This window comes from Idiotropiscis lumnitzeri, chromosome 7, assembly GCF_059441095.1.
Source record: "Idiotropiscis lumnitzeri isolate Australia: NSW breed Sydney's pygmy pipehorse chromosome 7, RoL_Ilum_1.0, whole genome shotgun sequence".
In the NCBI taxonomy this organism is placed as follows: Eukaryota; Metazoa; Chordata; class Actinopteri; order Syngnathiformes; family Syngnathidae; genus Idiotropiscis; species Idiotropiscis lumnitzeri.
Genome location: NC_142397.1, coordinates 3,369,244 through 3,392,718, shown reverse-complemented (window position 1 = coordinate 3,392,718; position 23,475 = coordinate 3,369,244). Strand labels below are relative to the sequence as shown.

Sequence of the window (23,475 nt, the reverse complement as noted above, 5' to 3'; positions counted from 1 at the left end):
CAGGGCTTTGTGGGATATGACTGTCTGCTCCCCCGGGGCCTCTCCCTTTTTCATTCCTGATCCTGCAATGGAGCCACGGCGTCACAGCCGTTGCTTCATTTGGCCGAGAGACCCACCTGACCTCATCGTCACCCCTGCTTCGTCTCAACTCTCCTCCTGCAGCCTTCACCTTCCACCTGTTTAATGACTTTCCCTTCTCGAAGAAATTTCTCCTCTTCCTCATCCCAACGCGATTCCAAATCACGCCTCTTTCTTTGAGTGGGTGAAGCAGATGGTGTTAGGCCAGTGCTTCAACTCATTAGTTTCCTCCGTCGCCCCAGGCTGCCTCGGCAAATTCATCCTGACAAATAATGGACCCCTGGTGTCTCTTCCCGCAAAGAGACTCTTGGACGTACAGTGATACCTTGAATTGCAAATGCCCGACATCATGACATTTTGAGTTTTTCTAGTTACAAGGTGTTGTTTTTCTTGCGTTGCCAGCCTAAATCTGAGGTACGCGCAAGCTTCAGATATGAAGAAAATTGAACAATTAAGGTACTCTCATGCTTTTGCATACGGACAAGGGGAGCCACAGTAGCTTAAGCGCTTTCAGCAGTTAGGTGAATGGGACGAACAGTAAATCACACAATTACTGTAAGAGAACATTCACAAGGAGCCGCTGTAGGCTACAACTCGCCAACTTCACCTTTCTGTACCCTCATCCTCTTCTTCTTGTTTTTTGCGTTTATCTCCCATCATAGCGTCTGTCCTTTCCGCCGGCTTTGCCTCTGTGTTGAGTTGAGGAATGCAGACTCCCTTCACAGATCCGAGGGGGCGAGTGCGGGCAGGTTTGGGTATAGCGCACTGGTCGGCTTCTGCTCGCAGGTCCGATTCGTCGACCGCCACCACAGCAGTGACCTTAAAATTATCCACTTTAACTCGTCCTTCCTCTCAATGCCAAATTGTGTCATACGATTGTCTGGGTTTGGTTTCTGTGTCTTTGTCAGTGCGGTGATGAGATTTGATCTCCTTCCCACTGGCCCACATTGTTTGTCGTTGGCTTCCACCCAGCTGTGCCGTCATGTGAAGCTGAGTTAAGAGCACCAGTTGCAACCTGTTTTGCCTCTGCCCCGCGGCTCTTTGATGCTCCACCGCACCGTCTTTTATTGTCCCTGTTTACCCAATGGGACCGGGATATGTGCCGGGCCCACATGGGGGCTTTAAGGAGTTCCTGCAGGTGCTCTAATACCCCACTAAACTTGACCCCCCCACCCCCCACCCCCCTCCTCGCTCCTCCTCTGCTTTCCCTGAGGGCAACCTGTCAGTGTGTTTATTTTCTTCTGTGTCAGGACCTTAGCTCCCTCTTATCCACTGACGGGGGGATGGATGGTCCTACCCTGCGTCGGAGTTCTGCGGCACAGTGAATGGAAGGTGCTAACTCGCTTAGATGGAATGTTTCGTTTATGAGTATTTGGGGGATGGTGGTATTAAAAATGAATGTTATGATTTAGTAAGTTTCTTGAGGAAAACATTTTTCATGCACTTTAGTGCCAGTCAAGCATTTGTTAAACATACATCAGCTCTGTCGCCTATCTTCCCCCCCCCCAAAAAAAAACTTTCCACATGAAGTCCCTGGCGCTTTTTTGATTTCCTTGAGTAAATCTGTATCTATGTGTAGCTGAACAATGATAATGCATTTTCTGGTGTGGTCCTCTAGTGTTGTTTTAATTCTAGCATTGGTGCTAACACTAACTCTTGGTTACAATTACCTCTTTCAATTGTATGGCAGGTGGTATAAAAATGCAGTATCCAATCTGGTGCATTGAGTGAATGACCCATTTTGATGGGCCAGGTTGCCTTACCCTCAGCTTGCGTTGTTGCCAGCATCCTTCGGACCCTTGCTAATGGGATTTTGGGGTTGACACCAGATATCCTAGTGGTGTGTGTGTGTGGGGGTGTGTGTGTGTGTGTGTGTGTCTTCATGGTGGCGGATGTCAGAGAAAAGTCAAGCAGATAAGCGGGAAGATGGATGTTTTCGTGCATTTCCTCACAGCGCCAGATGGACGGGCAGATAGGCAGCTGTGTGTGTGTTTACACAAGGGCGACCGGTCGCCATCGCGCTCGCAGAAACGGACAGGAGGCAGTTGTCGTATAGCGCCGGGCTGGCACAAACTTTTGTGCTCAAGGGTCGCTTTTGGATTTCTTAAACGGACAGATGGGGCCGGTCATTTTTAGATGCGTCCACGAAAAAAAAATACACATATTGCACTCCCAATTTTTTTATTTAAAAAAAAAATATTTATAATATAAAATATTTTTTTCTTTTTAATTTTATGAATAAAACTCATCCATCAGTTAGTTATATGAAATAAGTAAATTAATGATTTTAAATTTATTTGAAAAATGTTTCAATTTTACTAATATTTAATTTTTTTTTAATTTTCTTATTTTGAAAACCTGTATACAGTATTTCAAATTGTTTCATTTATACAACTGATTATTTGACCAAGAATTTAATGCAAAGAATATTGCATCTTTTATTATTTTTTTTGTAATTAATTAGTTCATCTAAAATTTCATAGGATTTGCACATCAAGTTCACTCTTCTGATTTTGGGTGTTCAAATCTGGCCTCTGTGTGGAGTTTGCATGCTCTTCTCGTACTTGCGTGGGTTTCCACTGGGTATTGGCTGACTCCGACATCCCCAAAACCTGCGCTAAATCTCTGTCAGTGTATACAATTTCAAACAATGCCTTTGAAATTAATCCTAGAAAATTATAATGTTCCATCACTGGTGAGCTATTTTTAGAACAAGTCAGCGGTCTTCTCATGTTTTCCTTGGGGGTGACGAGGTGACCACATTGTTGACCCCTGATCTAAACGTTCCCTGCGATAAACCGCTTCTGCCAGACTAAAGAACAGAGCGAGCCATCGTTTGCTCACTCCTGGTATACGGGAGAGGGACGGTGTTACCGGTCGCATGCTTTGTAGGTCCCCCCGTGTCTTATTATTGTAATTATATATCATGAATCCAGCAAGCTGCAGCCTGTCGCAGCATGCGGCGTGCCAATAAGGGTTTGATGTGAGACGCCACAAACTATACTTGGAGATAGATTACACAGTAGCACACTGAAATCCAAACTCCGTCGCCTTTAGCGCTTTCATTGTTTCTTTAAGCACTTTTGCACCTGTTTTTCCAAGAGTGTGTGTGCATGTGTGTGTGAGACTGTAACATTGTACCGCAACTAATTACTTTCAAATCACAGTCAGACAATATTGATACTGAATATCTTGCCCTGTTGCCAAAAGCGGCTTTTAAGTAGCATTACATAAATTGTCTGATTTTTAGCTTTGTCACCCCCCAACTCCCTGTTGGACCCCCATCCCGACACCCGTCATCTTTTTGATTTGCCCCCTCGGCTCGGCTCTTCCGCTGAAGCATGGGCGTCAATATCACAGCTGGGCGGCCATTGTGGGGCTCAAGCCCTGGTTACCGAGCAGGTACCCCGGGATCAAAGCTTGGCCTGGATTACCCTTGGAAAGCGGAGGATGAGGAGAAGGAGGAGGAGATGTGGGTGGGGGCTGCTTAAAAAGGAGGAATGCTTCTTATTGCGCCCCCTTTTTTGGGGGGGGCGGGGGGCTGGTCCAGCCTGGACCGTTGTTGGACGTCAGGCTACAGTGAATCTATGAGGAGGCAAAGCGGTGTGACATGAGATTGATATAAAGAGAGTGGCCGTCTACTCCCTCAACAGGAATTGGTGTCAAGGAAGTACAGTGGTGCCTTGAGATATAAGCAGGGCTGTTACGACTATTATGACACTGGTCAGCACATTTTATTTTTTTTTTGCACTGAAGCCTAATCTGACAGATTATGGATCAAAATCGGTCAGACTATATTTGCTCTGTGATTGGCTGACGACCAGCACGGCGTGGAACCCGCCTCTTACCCAAATTCATCTTGTATACATCAGGAATTGGATGATGGATGTTTGTTGAACACAAGGTGAAGCTGGTGTTTGATGTCTTTTTTAGTTTTCTTGCTCCTCCTCTTTTTCCAGGTTGGCCAATCGGAGGAGGGCGTGCACACCGGGCGATCACGGCTGCCGGCAGGGGTCCGAGGGCGCCATGGACGGTGGCCTCAGGGTCTTCCTGTCCACTCTGCTTTGTCTCTGCCAGGCCCTGCTTGTCGGCTGCACACGTCAGTGAACTTTGGTCTTTTCATTTGTCTAGTATCGAGCTATCGACCGTATTTTCCGGACTATAAGCCGCTACTTTTTCCTCGATTTTGAACCATGCGGGTAATACAACGGCGTGGCTTTTCTGTGGATTTTTCTTTCACCGGTAGGGGGCGCTCTATAGTTCACATACGCTAAATGAATCTCTAAAAAAATAAATCGCGCCTTATAGTCCGGAAAATACGGTAAATAGCAAACGAGCTGTCTGTCTGTTTGTCTTTATAGCTGTCTGTCTTCTCCATCTACCTGTCCTCTATCCAACTATCTATCCGTCGCTTATGGATTCGTCTCTCGGTTCGGTGACCCCAGTTTGAGAACCACTAAAGTGTGAACTTGCTCTTCTTCCGATGTCTATTTACGAATCTGACGCAGGCGCATGACAGAATTCACCGCGTACTGGAAACGTGGTTTTACTCCCTCCGTTCATCATCCACTCTCTTTCCCTCCTCAGTTCAATATCCGTCGTTCCGCTCTGAGCCCGCCTCGTTGGTGCAGAGTCCGGGTTCGGCGGTTCGCCTGCGTTGCGCTGTCACCCCCCCATCGGGGGCGCTCTCCTGGCGCTTCCAAGGCGCACCCCTGCTTGCTGAGACGCTGCCTGGCGTGGAGCTGAATGGCGGGACGCTCACCATCGCCGCTCTGCAGCGTGCCCACGTCGGCATTTATCAGTGCGTGGCACGCTCACATCACGGGCCGGCCGTCGCCAGCCGGTACGCACGGGTGGACCTGGCAGGTACGTGGGACTTTCCTTAGCGCGCTCGTCAAAGCTTGCATGCTGTACTTGAGTACAACTAAATTTGTGGTAAAAGTAGAAGTCCTGATTCAACTTCTGTACTTGAGTACAAGTTTAAAAAAAAAAGTTTTGTGTTACACATGCAGCAGATGTAATGCGCGGTAAAATAAGTTTTGCCAGCCACTGACATTTTTCTGTCGACTGTCGATACGACTGTATTTAGTATTTAAGTGAAGTAGAGAAACTTAAGAATCTATGAAAGTAACAAAGTATTTGTCGGTTGTTCCTTCCCAACACTGCATTGAAGTAATAAGGCAAGCCCGGAAGTGCTTTTTGGAAAGGGACGAGGACGCCTGCCGCTGAGTGGCGACGGGAAGGAAGCAAAAGCTGTTTTGACTTCCTTAATGAGCCTTTGGGCTTTCCTTGCCTCAGTCATAACAGCACTCGCCATTTCCTAACGTTCCCTCTGTGTCCGGCCTTGCAGTAATCGCCGAGTACGAAGACAGCCGGCGGCGCTCGCTGCCCGTCCAGGAAGGCGAAGCGGCAATCATCGAGTGCCCTCTGCCCGCAAGCGTGCCGCAGGCTTTGCCCCGGCTACGAGTGCGAGGCGAGCACGTGGAGGCGTCCACAGGTTCATCTTTCTGACGGATTTTCTTATGGAGGTTTACATTGAATTCCAATTTGTTCTTCACCAGCCGTATTGTCTTTCTTTTTAGACGACTACTTAGTCCTTCCCTCTGGCAACCTGCAGATCCCGTCCGTTTCGATGCGCCATCAAGGCGTCTACAAGTGTGGCTCGTACAATCCTGTCACGGGGGAAACCGTCACGCAGCCCCATGGTACCAAAATCTCTGTCCGACGTAAGTCCTGACGGTATTTTGATCTTTAGTTATTTTTTATTTATTTTTTTGGGCGGGGGGGTGAGAGAGAGAGAGAGAGAGAGAGATTATTTACATTACTGCTGACTATTCTAGCTGCTTTTCAAATTGGCTTCTTCTCTTCATCTGCAGGCTCCCCCTCTACTGCCGTACGGATAGTTTACCCCACCACCCCAAAGAATGTGACGCTACAACGGTCCCAGTCGTACACGCTGGAGTGTGTAGTTTCCGGCAGTCCGGCACCGTCGTCTGCTTGGTTCAAGAACGGCGAGCGGGTCCGACTGGGTCCTTCGCTGCGACACCTGCATGACAATTTGGAATTTGTCTCCGTGACGACGGACGACAGTGGAGTATACGTTTGTGCTGTTGAGAGTGAGCAAGGGACGCTGATAAGCGCCAACTACACCGTTAGTGTTCTTGGTGAGGAATCGCAAGTTTTGGAAGACCACGAGTATGTTTTAGAACCACTGTCCTAAATGTCTGAACCCCCCCCCCCCGCAGAACCGGCATCCATCTTGGAGGGCCTCACCAACCTGCAGCACGCCTCTCCCGGCTCCACTGCTCATTTCAGCTGCGTGGCGGCGGGCAGCCCCACCCCCAACGTCACATGGCTGTTCAACGCCGAGCCCGTGGCCGCTTCACACCGGGTACGAATCTCTGGAGGTCAGCTCGACATCGCGGGCGTGTTGGCGCGGGACCAAGGCGTGTACCAATGTCTGCTGGACAACGGCGTCGGGTCGGCGCAGTCGTCTGGAATGCTGATAGTGCAATCAGGTACGTCAATCATCAAAGAAAAAAAAGAATAGTAAGTTTACTATGAGTCAATGGAATGACAAATCCTTGAAAAGCAAAAATGCACGGCATGCTTCATGTTTCCGGGGATAAAAAGCTTGCAACTTAAGCACCCACTTAAGGTTACTTCAGGTCACTTGTACATTGTGAGCGAAAGTAAACATCTCAAGAGAAGCTGCGCAGTAAAGAGTTAACCCATCCACGTCAGTCCTCACGCCTGGAGGGGGCGGAGGGAGCAGCGGGGGGGAATTGCGCCAAGTCTGCCCCCCCCCCCCTGTGCTGGATCGTGAGAGTGAGCTTTGTGCATGCCGCCCGGGGATAAGCCCCCGCGGACGCTGGAATGCGAGGAGTAGCTGTGAAGGGTTAGGACGGGGAGCAGACCACCCCGGCTGTCAACGTGCTACACGACCGCCTTGTGTTTACCTCGCCGCGTCCTCCCACCCCTCCTTCCATCACTGCTTCGTCTTTCCACTGGAAGATGCAACCAGAAAGCATGCCAAGCTGATAAGACCGTTTGTGTTGGGAGGTATCAGTCACAGGCTGCGAGTTTAACCAGCATCCCGAAAACATTCCGCTTGCATGGGACAAGAGTGCAAAAATTGGCTTGTCAAATAATTGGACATAAATGAGGTTCAACATTCCTCATTTCGTTATTTCAGTTTTTGCAGTTAAGTCTGTAATTCTAACGGATCTCAAAGAGAAAATTTATATGTTCGGTGTTGTTGTTTTCTCCATGGCAACAAGATGTCGACCTTCCCGCAAATCCATCGAGGCGCTGACCAATCAAAGGACTGCCACATAGCCAGCTCCACCTTTTCTCTACCATGCCGGAATAGATATTTTAAATATTTTGATTTTCGATCTCAAAGTCGTATCTTAAGGGACCACTGTACTTTGCTTTTTTTCTTGGGAATCCCTCATGGCTTTGTTGCCATTTTCTGCCTTGAAAGACTTCCTTTCGCGCTGGCATCACTTCCTTGACGTCTTTCCTCTGCCGTGGCAGCCGCAGGACGACATGCAGAATCTCTCTCGGCTATTTTAATGGTCTGCGTGCCATATGTGTGGCAGCTGGCGACGTTCCCGGGAATCAGGTTTAGTGTTACCAGCTCGCAGCATGTTTACTTTTTCAAAGCGTAGCAGTGCCATGCTTAAGCGTGCACACATACACACGCACACACACACTTGCACATTGTTACTGACAAACTATGTCAGACGTCAACTTACTTGTCTTCAAACCATCCTTTTGGAAAGTAAAGGACTGTTGGTTGGTTTTAACCTGAACACAGGTGGCAAACTTGAGGTTTGGGGTTAGGTCGGGCCCAATGCATTACTCGGTGGCCCAGCACAGCAAAAAAAAAAAAAAAAAAAAGTGATCTGCTGCTTATTTTTTCTCGCTAAATCTGTTTTTTTAGTATTCATTTTGGCAGACATTCTGGACCAAAATTGCAATTTTCCTTTACTTTTAACTAGGGATTGGGGAGTACGGATACCAGATATCGATACAGATGCCGGTATCAGCCCATTTATGGGTCTGGTATTCATAGACGTTGCCGATACCAGTCACCGATGCTTAAACCCAAAAAATCTGACATCGATTAAATCTTCCTCAGCAGTTTTAGATTGCGTTCTGAAATATACCTGAGGTATCAATACTCGATCAGTGAGTAGTAAAAGAGTTCTGGTATTGGTCTGAAAAATGTGGTATCCAACATCCCGCCGGCATTTAAGGGGTATTCTTTTTACACCAAATAACAATTTGATATAATTGAACAAATCAGGTAAACAAAACAAGCATGGTCATGAAAATGTTGTGGAAACAAAATCCCAGGACAGCAAAATAAAAATCTTCCCAATCTTTCTCAGAATTGAACCCAGACGTGGAACCCTCACTGCCACCCATGCAAAGCGACGAGGGCGGCGAGCCGCCGTCCGACGGGGGCGGCGACCGTCTCACGCCCGACGCCCCCATCATCACCAGCCCGCCCCAGACCCACAAACCCGACGTTTACGACCTGGAGTGGAGGGCGGGGCCTGACGGCGGGAGCCCCATCAACGCCTATTTTGTCAAATATCGGAAGGTAAGGTTGGAGAAAAATACACATAAATTAAAAAGTTCATCACTTACCGCTTATTATATTGCTGTTCGTTCCAGTTCGTAGCTCGTCATGGACATTTGTCTCCTTTCCCGCTGTCCCTTCAGGTGGACGAGATGGCCGCGTTGATGGAGAGCTGGCTGACGGTGCGAGTGCCAGGCAGCGAGCGCTCGCTGCGTCTCTCCGAGCTGGAGGCGTCAAGCCTGTACGAGGTGCTCATGGTGGCCCGCAGCTCGGCGGGCGAGGGCCAGCCGGCCATGCTCACTTTCCGCACTGGAAAAGGTTCGTATTAGTTTGAGTAGGTGAAGTACTAGTAGTAGTAGTGCTGTCCTTAGTGCTACGGAAGTGGTATTATTAGTAGTCGGAGGAAGAATTGTTGTACAAACAGTAGTAGGATGGTAGAGATTGAAAATTTACTGGTCATGGCAAGAAAAGGTAGTAGTCGGTGAATGCGATAGTTGTAGTAGTAATTTCCTTTCTTAGCATTCCATTAACTTCGATGGGCCTTCGCCCCTACCAACATGGCCGCCAGGTAGGCACATAGAGTACGTGAGCTGTTTACTGGGTCTCTACAGCATCTCTACGAAAGTGCGTTTTGAGTGGACTGGACACTATTTTCTGTCCTTTAAATCCAGAATCCCTACGTTCCAATGAACATGCTCACTGCGCTTTGTATAAACCGAGAAGTTTCTTTTCAAGGTAAAACAGTTGCAGAAACCCGAGCCGCGTCCTGATCAAACGAGAGCGACTCACGGAACCGTGTCCGAGTGCTTTGGCTGCTGGGGGGGGGCGACAACTGGGAACATGTGTGGGACTTTGTTTGGCTTCCTCCTTAACGCCTTCCTTCTTCCTGCAGAAAAGAGCGCCTCGTCGAACAAGAATCCGTCCAACAAGCCTCCCGTCGTCCTGATGCCGCCCAAAGCGCCCGAGGACAAAATGCCCAACACGCACTTTGGCGTGGTGATCCACGACAGAGGTAACTATGAAATGTTTCATGTTAGAGTATTGTGGGAGGTGGCGCTTTTATGAATAAATTCCGAGACGGACACGGCAGAGAGTGCCCTGGACTTTTTTGCCAGCTAATAGACGTGCCTGTGTGACGACCATTTTGGAGAGGTCAGCATTCCCATCAAAAGCAATTTATGGACATTGAAATCATAATTTTTAATTTTTCAACCGATTTTCATGAGTTTTGCTTTTTTTTTTTTTGTGTCAACTTTGACCCACCTAGCTTAGCGTCACTTTTCGCACGCAGCTCTAAAGGGTTGCGTCATATCTGCCCGTAACTCTTTTAGACACAGATAATTGAATGCAAACTGTGCAGCAAGACGTGGACAGAAAATATAACAATATTTAGAGTCATATTTTCTTTATCCCCTGTGAAGAGCAACTAAAATTCTGGATCTTGCTGAATGAATGAAGCAAAAATGTGGCCAAAAACGGTCTAATTTATTAACATTTCATTTAATTATGTCATTACTGTATGCATTTATTAAGTATGATGTAATACATCGCTATTTTTCTAATTAAAAAAAAAAGACAATTTTTTTGTTTTTGGGGTGAAGCTTGAGAGGATCAACGGCATTTCCATTCATTTTCAAAGGGGCAGCTTACGTTTTTAACTTTTTGTCGTCATTATTTTTTTTTATTTGGCCAGTTTTGGAACCATTACAAAGGAGACAAATTATTTTCATGAACTTTTAAGATGCTGTTCCTGTATGGATGTGACAGTATGACTAACAACACTTACTTAACCTTCCTCTAACCCTTGTCTTCGTCTTCCTCTGCCGCCTGTCTGTGTGCCTCTCAGCTGCCGCCGTAAGTACGCATTCCTCCCGTGATATATCCTTTCTGCTTCCTCCTCTACTAATTCCTTCCATCCTTTCCGCCACGTGGGGATGCGGCGACATAGTTCAAACGTTGACACGTCTTCTCGCCTTCACTTGGCAGTGCCCGAGGCTCCCGACCGGCCCACCATCTCCATGGCCACCGAGAGCTCCGTCTACGTCACGTGGATCCCCAGAGCCAACGGCGGCTCACCCATCACGGCGTTCCGCGTCGAGTACAAGCGCAGCCGCAGCGCAGATTGGGGAGTGGCGGCGGACAACATCTCGCCACTCAAGCTGTCCGTGGAAGTTCGCAACCTGGAGCCTGGTGAGGCGGCACTGGATTTTTCTTGATTAAGATTTGTTGCAGACATTAGTATTTTTGGTTGCTTTTGTGACAGTTAGTTAAAAAAGCGCACCGCTAAATGCCATCGGAATTAAAATTTTGTGGGGGAAAAAAATACTTTTTTCACAGAGATTTATTTTGACACGTCTTGTTCATCCACCGTGCTTCTCTCAGGCGCCACCTACAGGTTCCGCGTGGGAGCGATGAACTTGTACGGAGAGAGTCCTCACAGCATGGCGTCAAGGCCGTACCAGGTGCCTCAAGCCAGCCCGCGCATGGCTGACCGGCCCGTGGTTGGACCGCACATTTCCGCCACCGACGCCATCAGCGACACGCAGATCATGCTGCGCTGGACTGTGAGTATGTGTACGCTACGTAGTAGTACTGAAATTGATTGTTTTGAGGTGACCATGGGTGTCCATCAGCCCGTTCCATTGCCTTGCAGCATAACATCGGTGCTGCTTCACCATGTTTGCTTTGAACTGAGAACTCCACAAATAGACCCCAGTCTGCAGATTTCAAAGCAATACTGGGTTTATATTTAATCAGCATTTCTCCAACGTTCATAGATTTTAAGACCTGTAGCAACATTTTAAAATATATTCAACAGTTGATTGGGAGCCAGCGTAAAGTTTTGAGGACTCGAGTTATATGTTCTGATTGCTTTGTTGATGCTCTTTTGAGGGAGTCCAGTTACAAAAATCAAGTCTACTTGAGATACAGTGGTAAGAACTAGTCATGTACATATGTTTAATTTTAAAACGGAAAAAGAACTGTCTGTGTTGCCGTCACATCTGCACGAGTTAGCAAACATGCAGCTGTTGGTCTTTGAAGCGCCAACTCTCGAAATTGTGAAAGCATCAAAACGCATAAGAGAGATCATACGTACTAAACATGAGGAACAGAAGTAATTTCGAGTTCACAAACATGGCATCTTGATACAGGTGCGAGATTAGCACCTGTAAAAACAAGTACCTGCAAAGGTTAAATGAAGGACAACAAGCCCAGTGACTTCCCTTCTCGTTCCCATGGCGATTAATTCATATCATGCAAACTTTCAAATCCGATGGGCGCAGATAATTGCCGCCCTTTCCCTAACCTCCGACTCTCATTATCTCTGGTCGACTTCCGCGCAATCAGAGAGCGAACGGCTGATAGCGAGCCGCTCCATTAGCTGCTTGAAGAAAAAAAGGGTAATTGTGGTCTAATGTAACCATGTTGGGGTTTTTTTCTTCTTCTTCCATTTCTTCCGCTTCCAGTACATTCCCTCGAGTAACAACAACACTCCCATCCAAGGCTTCTACATCTACTACCGGCCAACTGACAGCGACAATGACAGCGACTACAAGCGTGACGTGGTCGAAGGTGTGTGGAAATGTAAAAACAGAAGAAAAAAAAAAGGTTTAAGACGCAAACACTCTTAGCACCACTTTTTCCCAACGCAGAGCCTGTGAACAGCCGTTAAAGGCATCACGTTGAATCCTGCCGCCATACATGCAGTAATGTACATACAACAAAACAGTGTTGACTTCACCAGCTGAATGGCTTCCCAACTTAATTGGCCGGAGTTCAAATCCGAGAGCGGGGCAGTAGAGCTACGAAGCGGCTCGGGTTGCCGTCTGGAATGCTAACTGGCCCTTGTGCCACAGGAAAGAACGTGGTGGTGCTGGTGTGTGTGTGTGTGTGTTGCTATCTATGGACTCCTCCACTTTTATCGTCGGTCAGACTTCAGTCAAGGCTTCCACGTTAAGTTTGGCCTTGGCTTAAGGTAAAAGACAATTACTTTTGGACCTCGGCTTAACCAGCCTGGAAATTTGAAAGGCTTTCGGAATAACATCAGAATTAATAGTGGGAATGGGATGAATAAATACAGAAATCATATAACAATACAAATACAATATGGATTAGATGAGTAAATAAATCACAAATCACAATGATACGAAGCCATTCAAATGAATTAAAAAAGAAATAACATGAAACATGAAATTGTAACTATCCCATAACTCAATGTGAAACGTAACAACAAAAGTCACACCGGTTGAAAGTGTTGTGATTTTGTCTTGTTGCGTGCGTGCGTGTGTCTATTCTATATGTGTGTCTGTGTTAATGCTGGACTTGCGCCAGCACAAACACAAGCTGCCATAAATGGAGCTGAAGGAGAGTGCAGCAATTGTGTGGAGGCCCATGGGACTGATGATGCGTGTGTAAGATAGAGTACTATGTATGTATGCGAGGGAGGGAGAGAGAGAGGGAGAGAGAAGGAGAGAGAGAGAGAGAGAGAGGGAAAGAGGGAGAGAGAGAGTGTGAGAGTGTGTGAGAGATGCATGCATGCGTACGAGTGTGCATGTTTGTGGGTGTGCTTAAAGGTTGTGAGTGACTGCGACGGTGTGATTACGTGCTGGCGCATTTGTTTGCGTGGGTGTGTGGCTGTGATTGTCGGAGTATGAGTGTGTCTTTAGGACCGTGTCGTGTGGCGGGAGATCACAAGAGCGCATGAAAGAACATGACGTCAGCCAAGTGGAAATAATAATGACAGGATTAAAACCTCCACAAAACGCCACGGCCTCCGTCCTCGTTCCAGGAAGTCACCGCTCACTCTTTTTTTCGCCTTCACCCCTCCCCCCACGTCTTCTCTTCTCAGGTGTGAAAGACTGGCACATGATTGCTCACCTGCAGGCCGAGACGTCGTACGACATCAAGATGCAGTGCTTCAATGACGGCGGCGAGAGCGACTACAGTAACGTCATGATCTGCGAGACCAGAGGTAAGGACGGGCCCACGACAGTAAATCAGCTGGCCAATTCATCGGTCTGGCCCAACTAAACTCATCACCTCCTTGGCGTAGGTAATAGTTCAACATCCTTTTTTTGTGTGTTCCTGTATTCTAGCTCGCCAGTCGCCGGGCTCGCCGAGCCAGCGGCCCGTCACGCCGCCATGGCCTCACCCACAGGAGCCCGCTGGGCCACCCGGGGGGCTGCTGTACCTTATTGTGGGTTGCGTGCTGGGTGTGATGGTCCTCATCCTGCTGGCCTTTATCGCCATGTGCCTTTGGAAGAACCGACAGCACAACAACATGCACAGTGGGTGTCGGATGTTGAACGCCGAACCAAATCAGCACCGTTTATTGAGCCTTTCTAAACACCATTGCTTGACATGAATAAACAAAAAAAAATGAAATAAACAGTTCAGTGAAGTGAAAGAAATCAAAATATTTCAAGAATAATGAAATAATATATAATTATATATTTTAAAAAATCCTGTCTAAAATAATTTAAGTTTGAAAATACTATATATAAACATAACGGGATGATAAGTGAGCCTTGTGGTATTCCTTGTTTCCTCCTGCAGAATACGACCCTCCGGGTTACTTGTACCAGCCGGCTGACATAAACGGACACGTTCTAGAGTACACTGCGTTGGCCGGCTCCGGCCGCATGAATGGCGGCATCCACGGGGGTTACGGGCACAGCGGGGGCGGCGGCATGTTACCCTCAGGGTGCCACCACTTGCATCACAAACATCCCAACGGCTTGCCACTGCACAACGGCAACGGGGGCCTCTACCCGGGCGGACACCCCCACGGCCACGACGGCACTCTGTCCCATCCTCACCACCACCACAATGTGAGTGCAGAACCCTTGAGGGGTTCTGTTTTTTTTTTATTCTAAAAATAATTGATTACAAATTATTTTACAAGTGGGACCTCCATTTGAGAAGCACTGTCTTTCTTTAGATGTCTTCATCCCCACTCAACATTGTTGTTTTTATTCGCAGGGCGGCGGCATGTACACAGCTCTTCCCCAATCGGAATCTTCAGACTGTGTGAGCTGTCAGAACATGTGCAACAATAACAGGTAACGTTTACTCGCGGGGATGTAGTCATGCAAGAACACAATTTATTTTGGATGGCATAAGATGTTAGATGCAGCTGAAGTCGAATCAATTTTTTGTATCCAGTAATGGGAAGAGAACGGAGCCTTGTGGAACACCTCTTGTGGGCTACATTGGTGCATTTTAACGAGTCTATTAATCAATATGTCTTCATACATTTCATACACAGACATATTCCTTTGCATTTGAACTCTTCATTCGGTTGGGATTTGGGTTCTGGTTCAACTTCAAATACAGACTAGGATTAAGTTTTAGAGTTAGGGTTCAAGATTAAAGTTCGTAGTTCGGGTTGCAATTTAAACTAAGATTCGGGTTACAAAAATGAGGGACATGACTAGGGTTGGTGTTATTAATCTTGTTAAGCACCCAACACGCACCTGCTTCAGAAGCTTTGACGTTTCCATCAAGTCCATTTACGGTGGTCTGTTTAGGACTTTGTCACATAGCGTGTCGTCGGGAGCGAGGCCAGCTGCCTTTTTTTTCTCTCTCTCTCTCTCTCTTGCGCTCGACATTACCATGCTGCTCCTGTTTATGTGCTCAAGGCTCGGCGGCATCACAGTTTACCCCGTGTGCAACCAGCCAACACACGAGCCGCACTAATGAGCCTGCTGTTTATTTATTTACGCCGGCGAGAAAGAAAACGAGGATCACGGTCGGGGAGCCTTGTTCCGATAGCAGGAAGCGTGGCGAAACCCGATTCTGCTCTTTGGATGCGATTGCAAATATTCCAACATTCATGGCGGCTTTGAGGACTTCTAAAGTGTCGTACTACGCAAGGACGCTCCTGTGGATTTTGAACATAAACAGAACCGCAGACTTTTTTTAGTCCGTTTTCTCTGCTATAATAAAAAAATACGTAGATACACACTTTACAATAAGCGGCTGTACGACAAATATTGAATAATTCTTCTAAGGCCAGTCTTCACGTTATTTGATGCCACTGCCAGGTGAAGTTTCCTTTCAAACTAACCAAAAATAACAAAAAAATACTTTTTTGTACATGAAGCAACCAAACTACTGCCTTAAGAAAGACCCAGCTAGCTTAATGCTAACGCTAAATAGCATCTATGTTGCAATGTTTTTACTCTTCAAACAACAGATTGAACACACGATTCAGCACGGTGATGGTTTTGCAGATAATATAGTCTTTATCCTTTGGGTAGAATGACTCATATTAGTGGTGTACTGATGAGCATTGATGTTATAGATCCTACTTGACTTCTTTGCGAAAAAATTCAAATAAATAAAAAAGAAGAAGAAGAAGATTCTAATCCAGTACAGAACATTTGTTAAGGCCAGTTAATTTTCTATTTAAGCACAATACATTTGCATTTGGCTCCACAGCTTTATTGCGCTTGCAAACGTGTGTTTCTTTGCGGCTTTCCAGGTGTTACAACAAGACCAACGGCGTCCTGTCCGGTGGGACGCTTCCCCTCATGCACCGAGTGGCGCCGTGCCAGCAGGACGGTCTGGAGATGGTTCCTCTGAACCGGACGGCGGCATCTCCGTGCCGCCACCGCCACACCCCCGCCGGCGAGCGGCGGCCTGATGAAGTCGACGACCTCGAGGCCGCGCACCTGCCCGACGAGCGCCGAGTGTCGTCGCCTTCGCCGCGCTCGTGTTGTCTTGACGGAGAGAACACGGAATGTCTGGCAGATGACACAGGTGATTCTAATATTTAAAAAAAAAATATTCATGTCATTAACAGATGAAGTTTTCCAAAACAAAAGAAATAAATAGATTTAATTCACAATTGACATGCGTGTGCATGTGTGCAGCAGAGGAGGATCTGGACTGCGCAAATCAAGACGGTCTGGTGCTGTGTTGGGACAGTCTAGGCCTTCCGGACTCGGACTGTGACGAAAAGCCCGGCTGGATGTCCGGCGGGGGGGAGCTGATCCAGGCCAGCCTCCAGGAGGTCTGAGGTCCCTGCGGCACAGTGGGTGGCGGAGCGGGGATACTGTGGCGATGTCATAAAGAGAACCCGAGAGAGGACAGTCGGAGGACCTGAAAGAAGACAGTCAGAGGACATAAGAGAGGACTTTGTCCGACAAGGCCAACAAACTGTCGCGGCCACCAGAGACTGAGACGGAACTCCCAAAGACTTCATAGATGACTTATTTATTTTTTTCTAGTAGTAAACTATTATTTCATATGAATGTATCTGTGTCAAAGAACAGAGTTGTCAGTCTTTTATATTATTTATGCTTTTTTTTTTGTTTGTTTGATTTGCCTGAGAACTGTTTTGTGTTTTGGAGATTTAGCGACTTGTAAAATTTTGTAATAATATAAAGAGAAGATAAGGAAGAGTTAGTCAACACACTGTCAGCCTTCCTTCCTCATATGACATCGTTGTGCGTGTATGTCTGTTTACGCGTGTGTGTGAGTGAATGAGTGTGAATTGTGAATTGAATACAGAGTGCGAGTCATTTTAACAAATAATTTCTGTGAGTTTATTTGCATCGGTGTGAGGTCATCATCAGTCATCCTCCACGTCCAGCCTGGTGGAGTAGAAGGTCATCCTGGTCGCGTGGTACAAAGCCTGGCAGGTGTACGTGCCCTGCGCCTCTCGCCGCACTTCCTCAACCACCAGGGCGGAGTTGTTGGCGGGCACGCGCACGCCAACAACGCCATCCGGCCGAGCCTGCAGTTTGGGACCGTGACCGTAGTCATAGACCAGAGCCACGCTGATGTCCGAACCGGCTCTGGTGAAGCCCCAGATGAAGACGGAGGGCGGGTCGGTGCCGCAGTCCAAGCTGACCGAGGCCCCCGAGGTCGCGGTCACGTTGAAGTTTATGTACTTCACCTCCTCTGAGTCGAAAGGATCCAGAGCTGAGGGTACAACAACGGTGTTGGTGAGTGAGTGAGTGAGTGAGTGAGTGAGTGAGAGAGAGTTGCATTTAGAGTGAGTGAGTGAGAGTTACATTGTGAGTGAGTGAGTGAAAGAGAGATTTAATTAGTGGGTGACTAGTGAATGATTGAGTCAGGTGGATTTAGGTCATGAGTTAGAGCATCAGAGTTTGCTCGTTAGAGTGGTAATGAGTGAATTAGAAAGTTAGAGAATGGGTGTGTTTGATCAAGTTTGTTTGTCAAATCATCTGTAAACCATTTCTTTTTTTGAGAAATGTTACATGGTGAGTTTGAATTTATGTTTTAGGACCATATTTTTTAGTTTATACGGTTAGTTCGGGTATAAATTATGAATACATGCAATTATCAACATTGCATGGGTGGCATTTTGTTTCTTAAATTTTTTTTCAAGGTATGCAACAAGTTCCCTATTACTGTATTGCAATAATACGCTTGGATGGATTACTTCTCTCTTTGGTCTTGGTGCAATTTCTGAGAAAATGAGTTGAGTCACACGTCAATAAGTATCTTGGCAAAGAGACCTTTCAGTTTGCCCGGAATGTGCCAGTTCATCTGCCTTGGGCTTGTTGGATGCATCCCGTTGGATCACCTTGGAGGCGGTTTATCATTTTGACAAAAAGGTGTGTCGGAACGCTGTAATGTCTCTCGAGTGCTCACCTTGAAGTGGAAGAAGCAGAATCCAGGTGGCCAGCAGGCAGACTGGAGGAAACGTCCAGAACATTCTGTCACACCGCGCGCGCAATTTCTCTCTGCCGTTGACTCTTTGTGGGACGTGTTTGAGCTGCCTGCTAAAATATTTAATAGCGCAGCAGGTTGGTCGTGAGGGTGGAAAGTGTCGCGATACTTCATGTTTTATTCAATCACCTGCTGTACGTTGTGTTGTCATGAGAGAACACGAGTTGACATGTTCGTGTTTTTTGGCGGACACTGCACAGCATGTTTTTGGGTTGCAAAAAAACAAACACATTCTGGTGTTTGCAGTGTGAAGAGGTGAGCGACGATCAGCCATCAAGGTGCTCCAGGCTTCAAACTTGAGAGCGGCCCGTGAAGTTGCTTCATGGAGGCGTGCCGAGACACAAGAGAAGGCTCTAATTAGTCAGCACTCACAGTTTGACTTGCTTTGGGCCCGGGGAGCCACCGCTCACTATTTATAGACAAACATGCTGTAAACCTAAATGATACCACGCAAACGTGTTGGCCTGCAGCACCAACGGCACACACACTTTACCGTTTGAGAGTGAACAAGTTCTTTTCTACACTTGTACAACAACTGAAATTTGCTCAAATTGGAGACAAAACTAACGTCAATCTTTGCAACATCATATTAAACTAAATGTTAAGAATGTTGAACTGACTTGATCTACTTTTATGATGGCCTGCAACAGATTATTCTATATATACTCCCAGATTTCGTTACCAAGCGTCCCAGTATGGAGTCGAGTGTCAAGAGTGTGAAACCAAAACCAGGTGAGGATACCACCCCTACGACAAAGCTTTGTACCCCGACAGGCACAATGACTAATAAAAGTACATCTTGATGTGTGGTCCCTGAAATGGAGCAGAAGCGTTCCAGCTGCAAACAGCATGCCGATTAAGCAGTGTGGCTTGGTAGGGAAGGAGGAAAGGATGGGATGGGGGTCATGGTTTGGTGGGGTCCATGCCAAAACAAAAGGATGTCAACATAAGGACACGTTACATTGGTGGTTTTCACACTGGGGTCCCTATGAACGGTAGCTTGCGATTCTGTAAAAAAACAAACAAAAAAAAAAACGTGTGTTGCCATGGTTACGGCAGTTTTTAAACCTTTTTATTAATTAAAAGTCATTAAAAAAAGTCACCAAGGCTTTTTGCTTATTAGGAGCAAGAGAGTTAAATACAAAACGCATGAAATACTTGCTTCTTATTAAACAGCATGGCGCGAAAACTCATTGAAGATTTGAAAAAAAGGTGCTGATGCAAGAATCGTTCGTTCTGTATTGCTGTTATTGGGACCACATGGTACAGTGACCAACCAGAGCAAGCGAATTTGTGTGCGTGTGTGTGTGTGTGTGTGTGTGTGTGTGTGTGTGTGTGTGATTTAATCCCCTAAATTTGCACTTCAGAATATTTTACTTTATTGAAGCATAGAGTAGACACACGATTAAATAAAATGTAAATTATTAAACAGTTAATGATTTAATTCTGTGATCGAATTCATTGTGCTGCTCCTTCTGATGTGCTCGCTTTGGCCACCGGGAGGCAGTACTGTATCATACGTTCATATGGAGACAAGAAGAAGAGTAACTTAACTCCTACTGAATAATATTAGTAGTTTTTCATGGAGGATAACCAGTACATACACGTGAGTATTATTATACTATATGACTAAATGTGTCATTGTTATTCCAACTGCGTCAATTATGTTTAAACATCCGTGGCTTAAAGGGTTGTAAAACCGCGACTACGATGCTAAACTTTAGCACGCCAATGGCGTTTTACATTATGAGTTAGCATTAAGCTAGCGGGGCGTCGTTCTTAATTGAATTTAATTTATTTTATGTATGGTGTAGAGGTTTCTGTTAAGCGTGACTGTAAACTTAATTTGAAAGAGGCATTAATCACCTTGAAGCCTTTTTTAGCCACCATAACCAGACTTTATTTGGCTAACCTGAAATTTTCCCCCTCATTTTCATTATATGACTGATAAACTGCCTTAAGAATAGAGCAGAATTTAATTTGAACATATTCAAGATTTTTTTTAAAAAGATGAAAAAAGCTAATTTAGTGGTCGCACATGCTTGAATCGATACATTTACACGCACTGTTTTAAATTTTAAGGGTAAAATGTTAGTAAGTAAACTCGCATGCCGGGTCACTCTTATCTCAAGGCAGTACTGTACAGTGGACCCCTGCTATTTGCAGGGGATTGGGAAGAGCCTGCGAAAAGTGAAATTGCACGTTTAATTGACACTCATTATAAGTATATAAAAAACAAATGGGAGTAGCCCGAAAAAAACCCACATAAGTACAGGGAGAACTGCGATTGGAGCCCCCAAACCTCAATTCTGTGAGGCAGATGTGCAAACCCCTCGACATTGTGGTGTCAATGTAAACTAGCCTGTTTTTTATTGAAAAATCCATGAATTGCACTGGCTGGCCCAAAGACTCAAGACAATTAGTAATGTGAGTGAATCTTAAAAGTAAGTTTCAGGCCATATTTTCTTGTTAAAATCAGTTTCATCTGCGCCGTACAAAGCTGCCAAAAAACAACAGCAACAACAACCACAACAAAAAAATTGTGTTGCATTTTATTTGCACGCTTCCGGACTGCTGTGTTGAATTTGCCTAATGAAGACGTCAGCGTGATAGCCTAGCATGAACGTCAGAAATGGAGGAGGAACAACAAACGTATTGTTCAGGATTGTCTCAATGAAAATAAATCATCAGCCCCACTGGCTCATTTATTGTTATTATATTTCAACAGTTGAAACGAGTTCCAGATGCAAACTAACTGGGTTTGTTTGCATGAAGTCAACACAAACAAGCAGGCACCGTTTACAAATCCTTTTCTTTGGCATTAACGCTGTTCTGGCTATGAAGCTTGTGACACGCAACCAATTACATGACTCTAAATCATTTGAAATTCATTTCATCATAGTTTTATCTCTTATTTATAGCCACTAAGAATTTGGAAAATCTTATTGGGGCTTGTTTATGTAGTTCATAGGATTTGATGCATGATAATAAAATGTCATGAAATATCAACTTGGTAAAACACAATTCTTTTCAATCATAGCCTCCTGATTGCAACAATTTGGTGGGAAAAAAACATATACAAAACATTGCATGTAAAGTTAAAAAAAACACTTTGAACCCCTCTCGCTGACTGACTGTTTAACTCCCAAAGTAGCAAATAAACTCACGATCACACTCAGTAACACACAAATCCACTCACCAACTACAAAGTATATCAATAGGCAACTAACTCACTTTCTTAACAACAAATTTTAACTACCATGCTAACTCAATCACGATCTCACTCACTAACATACTCACTCATTAACTCTCTAATTACAAAGTTCTAATTGCTCACATACGCCCACACTTACTCATACTAAGTCACAAATTGTAATTAACACAGAAATCCACACAGCATTACCAACAAAGTAACACTCACATGCACACTCACTAACCTACTAACTCACTTACCTACTAACTCACCATGTTACTAACTCACTCATTCAAAGTCGCCAATTGTAGCTAATACGGAAACGCATACACTCTAAGTAAATAACTAAATCTCACATAGCCACATGCTAACTCAATCAACAACGAACACCTTAAAATACTAACTAACTAACTAACTAAGTGTATATTAATCCCTCATTCTAACTAACCAACTAACTAACTATATGTTCCTCATTCTAACTAACTAACTAACTAACTATGCGTTCCTCATTCTAACTAACTAACTAACTATTTAAGTGTATATCAATTCCTCATTCTAACTAACTAACTAACTAACGAACTAACTAACAATCTGTTCCTCATTCTAACTATATAACTAACTAATAATCTGTTCTTCATTTTAACTAACTAACTCACTTACTCACTCAGACGGTCAGAGCATGATTGGTGTAGCAACAAGCTTATAGAGACTGAGTAAAGTCTTTCAGGTGCTCCCTACTGCATATCCGTCTCGGTCAAAATGAACTTTTTTGGTTTTGGCAGCAGATGAGAGAGCAGACTGAGACACTCTGACTGTATCTGGGCAACACATTACGGCCTCCCAACGCGCGCAATGCACTTCCACGCCACACTATCGTCCCACATGCACCAGGCAGGGACCACCTCTATGGTAAAAAGCAAGTTCAAGTGTGCCCGTGTGGGTGCTGGTACATCGTGATTCTGATAAGCATTTTGTTTTCGGGTGGCTGCAAGGAGCGCTTACGGGGGAGGAATATTTCAAAGACCCCCCTCATAATTCTCATGCCAATTAAACATAACTACCCCGTGTCCCCCTAATTGGTGCGCTGGTCCCCATATGTAGGTAGGGAGGCGCTTTTTAAATTATATAACGATGAATGACGATAAATACTCGTTTATTGAAAATTCTTTTGGGAACACCCAACCTGCGGCCTGTCCGGGGACTCGAGTTTGAGAAGCGCACGTTTAGCGCTTTACGAACCTTGCCGGTCAAAATAAATGTTGCTCTTGTTCCTGCTCTCATCATTCGGATCATAAAAATATTATGAGTAGAAGTCAGTTGTGTTGCTCCAGTCGGGCTCGACAGATTTCGCTTGCATTTGAGTGTTGCAACGCCGAGCTTTATATTTTCAGCGTTTCACGATCGGACGTGATCCGGAGACTTTGGGGGATTTTTATACGTTGAACGAACCATAAAGATGACAAATATTTGGCATTTGTAACGTAGCGGTTTCAGAGCCAGTGCTTGTAAACATAAGATCATTTACAGTATATGGACTTTTGTGACTCAGTGAAATTTTGAGCCCTACAATTTCTGCTTAGCTACTATACGAACGTGTGACACGGGACTAAGGGAAAAAAAAAAAGATCAAGTGAATTCTGTTGATTTCGGCTTTGGCATCAGCCAGAGACATGATGATTTATTTAACTTGTGAAGTTTTATGATGAGCAGCAAACATTTTTGCTTGTTTGATGCTATTGGAAGAGAATCGGGAATGGGAACATTATAAAAGTAAAAGACAGTAAAAGCAAATTCCCAGGTATGGAGTCTACCCCCGGTTGTGTCGGCTTCTCGTCTTGCTTCCAGCTTTTTTTGGATGACATTAAAGCATTACAGTTTCTTTCTTTTTTTTTTTTTCCTCCCCGGA

The 23,475-nt window shown here is 45.5% G+C and overlaps 2 protein-coding genes across 7 annotated transcripts in view; one reads left to right on the top strand and one right to left on the bottom strand.

The window, feature by feature from the left end:
- The window catches only part of cdon (cell adhesion associated, oncogene regulated), a 50,350-nt gene extending 33,138 nt beyond the window's left edge, over positions 1–17,212 (top strand). For 5 of the 6 annotated variants that reach the window (XM_088301384.1, XM_088301387.1, XM_088301390.1 and 2 more), the window contains 18 exons: positions 4,038–4,177; positions 4,666–4,944; positions 5,429–5,575; positions 5,661–5,804; positions 5,955–6,242; positions 6,324–6,596; positions 8,478–8,692; positions 8,815–8,989; positions 9,564–9,683; positions 10,658–10,861; positions 11,054–11,235; positions 12,139–12,244; positions 13,521–13,643; positions 13,768–13,959; positions 14,228–14,502; positions 14,654–14,733; positions 16,158–16,435; positions 16,549–17,212. In XM_088301384.1, the coding sequence (XP_088157510.1) occupies positions 4,038–4,177; positions 4,666–4,944; positions 5,429–5,575; positions 5,661–5,804; positions 5,955–6,242; positions 6,324–6,596; positions 8,478–8,692; positions 8,815–8,989; positions 9,564–9,683; positions 10,658–10,861; positions 11,054–11,235; positions 12,139–12,244; positions 13,521–13,643; positions 13,768–13,959; positions 14,228–14,502; positions 14,654–14,733; positions 16,158–16,435; positions 16,549–16,694 (3,367 nt within the window). In that variant the 3' untranslated portion in view covers positions 16,695–17,212. The remainder of the gene's footprint in view (positions 1–4,037; positions 4,178–4,665; positions 4,945–5,428; positions 5,576–5,660; positions 5,805–5,954; positions 6,243–6,323; positions 6,597–8,477; positions 8,693–8,814; positions 8,990–9,563; positions 9,684–10,657; positions 10,862–11,053; positions 11,236–12,138; positions 12,245–13,520; positions 13,644–13,767; positions 13,960–14,227; positions 14,503–14,653; positions 14,734–16,157; positions 16,436–16,548) is intronic. The other variant, XM_088301385.1, reaches the window with a different exon arrangement.
- Positions 17,213–17,249: 37 nt separating this feature from the next.
- Positions 17,250–18,362, bottom strand: LOC148333097 (V-set and immunoglobulin domain-containing protein 10-like 2). Its single transcript, XM_088301391.1, has 2 exons — positions 18,299–18,362; positions 17,250–17,602 (listed from the first exon to the last, which is right to left on the bottom strand). The coding sequence occupies exons 1-2, from the start codon at positions 18,360–18,362 to the stop codon at positions 17,250–17,252; spliced, it is 417 nt and encodes a 138-aa protein (XP_088157517.1).
- Positions 18,363–23,475: the final 5,113 nt, after the last annotated feature.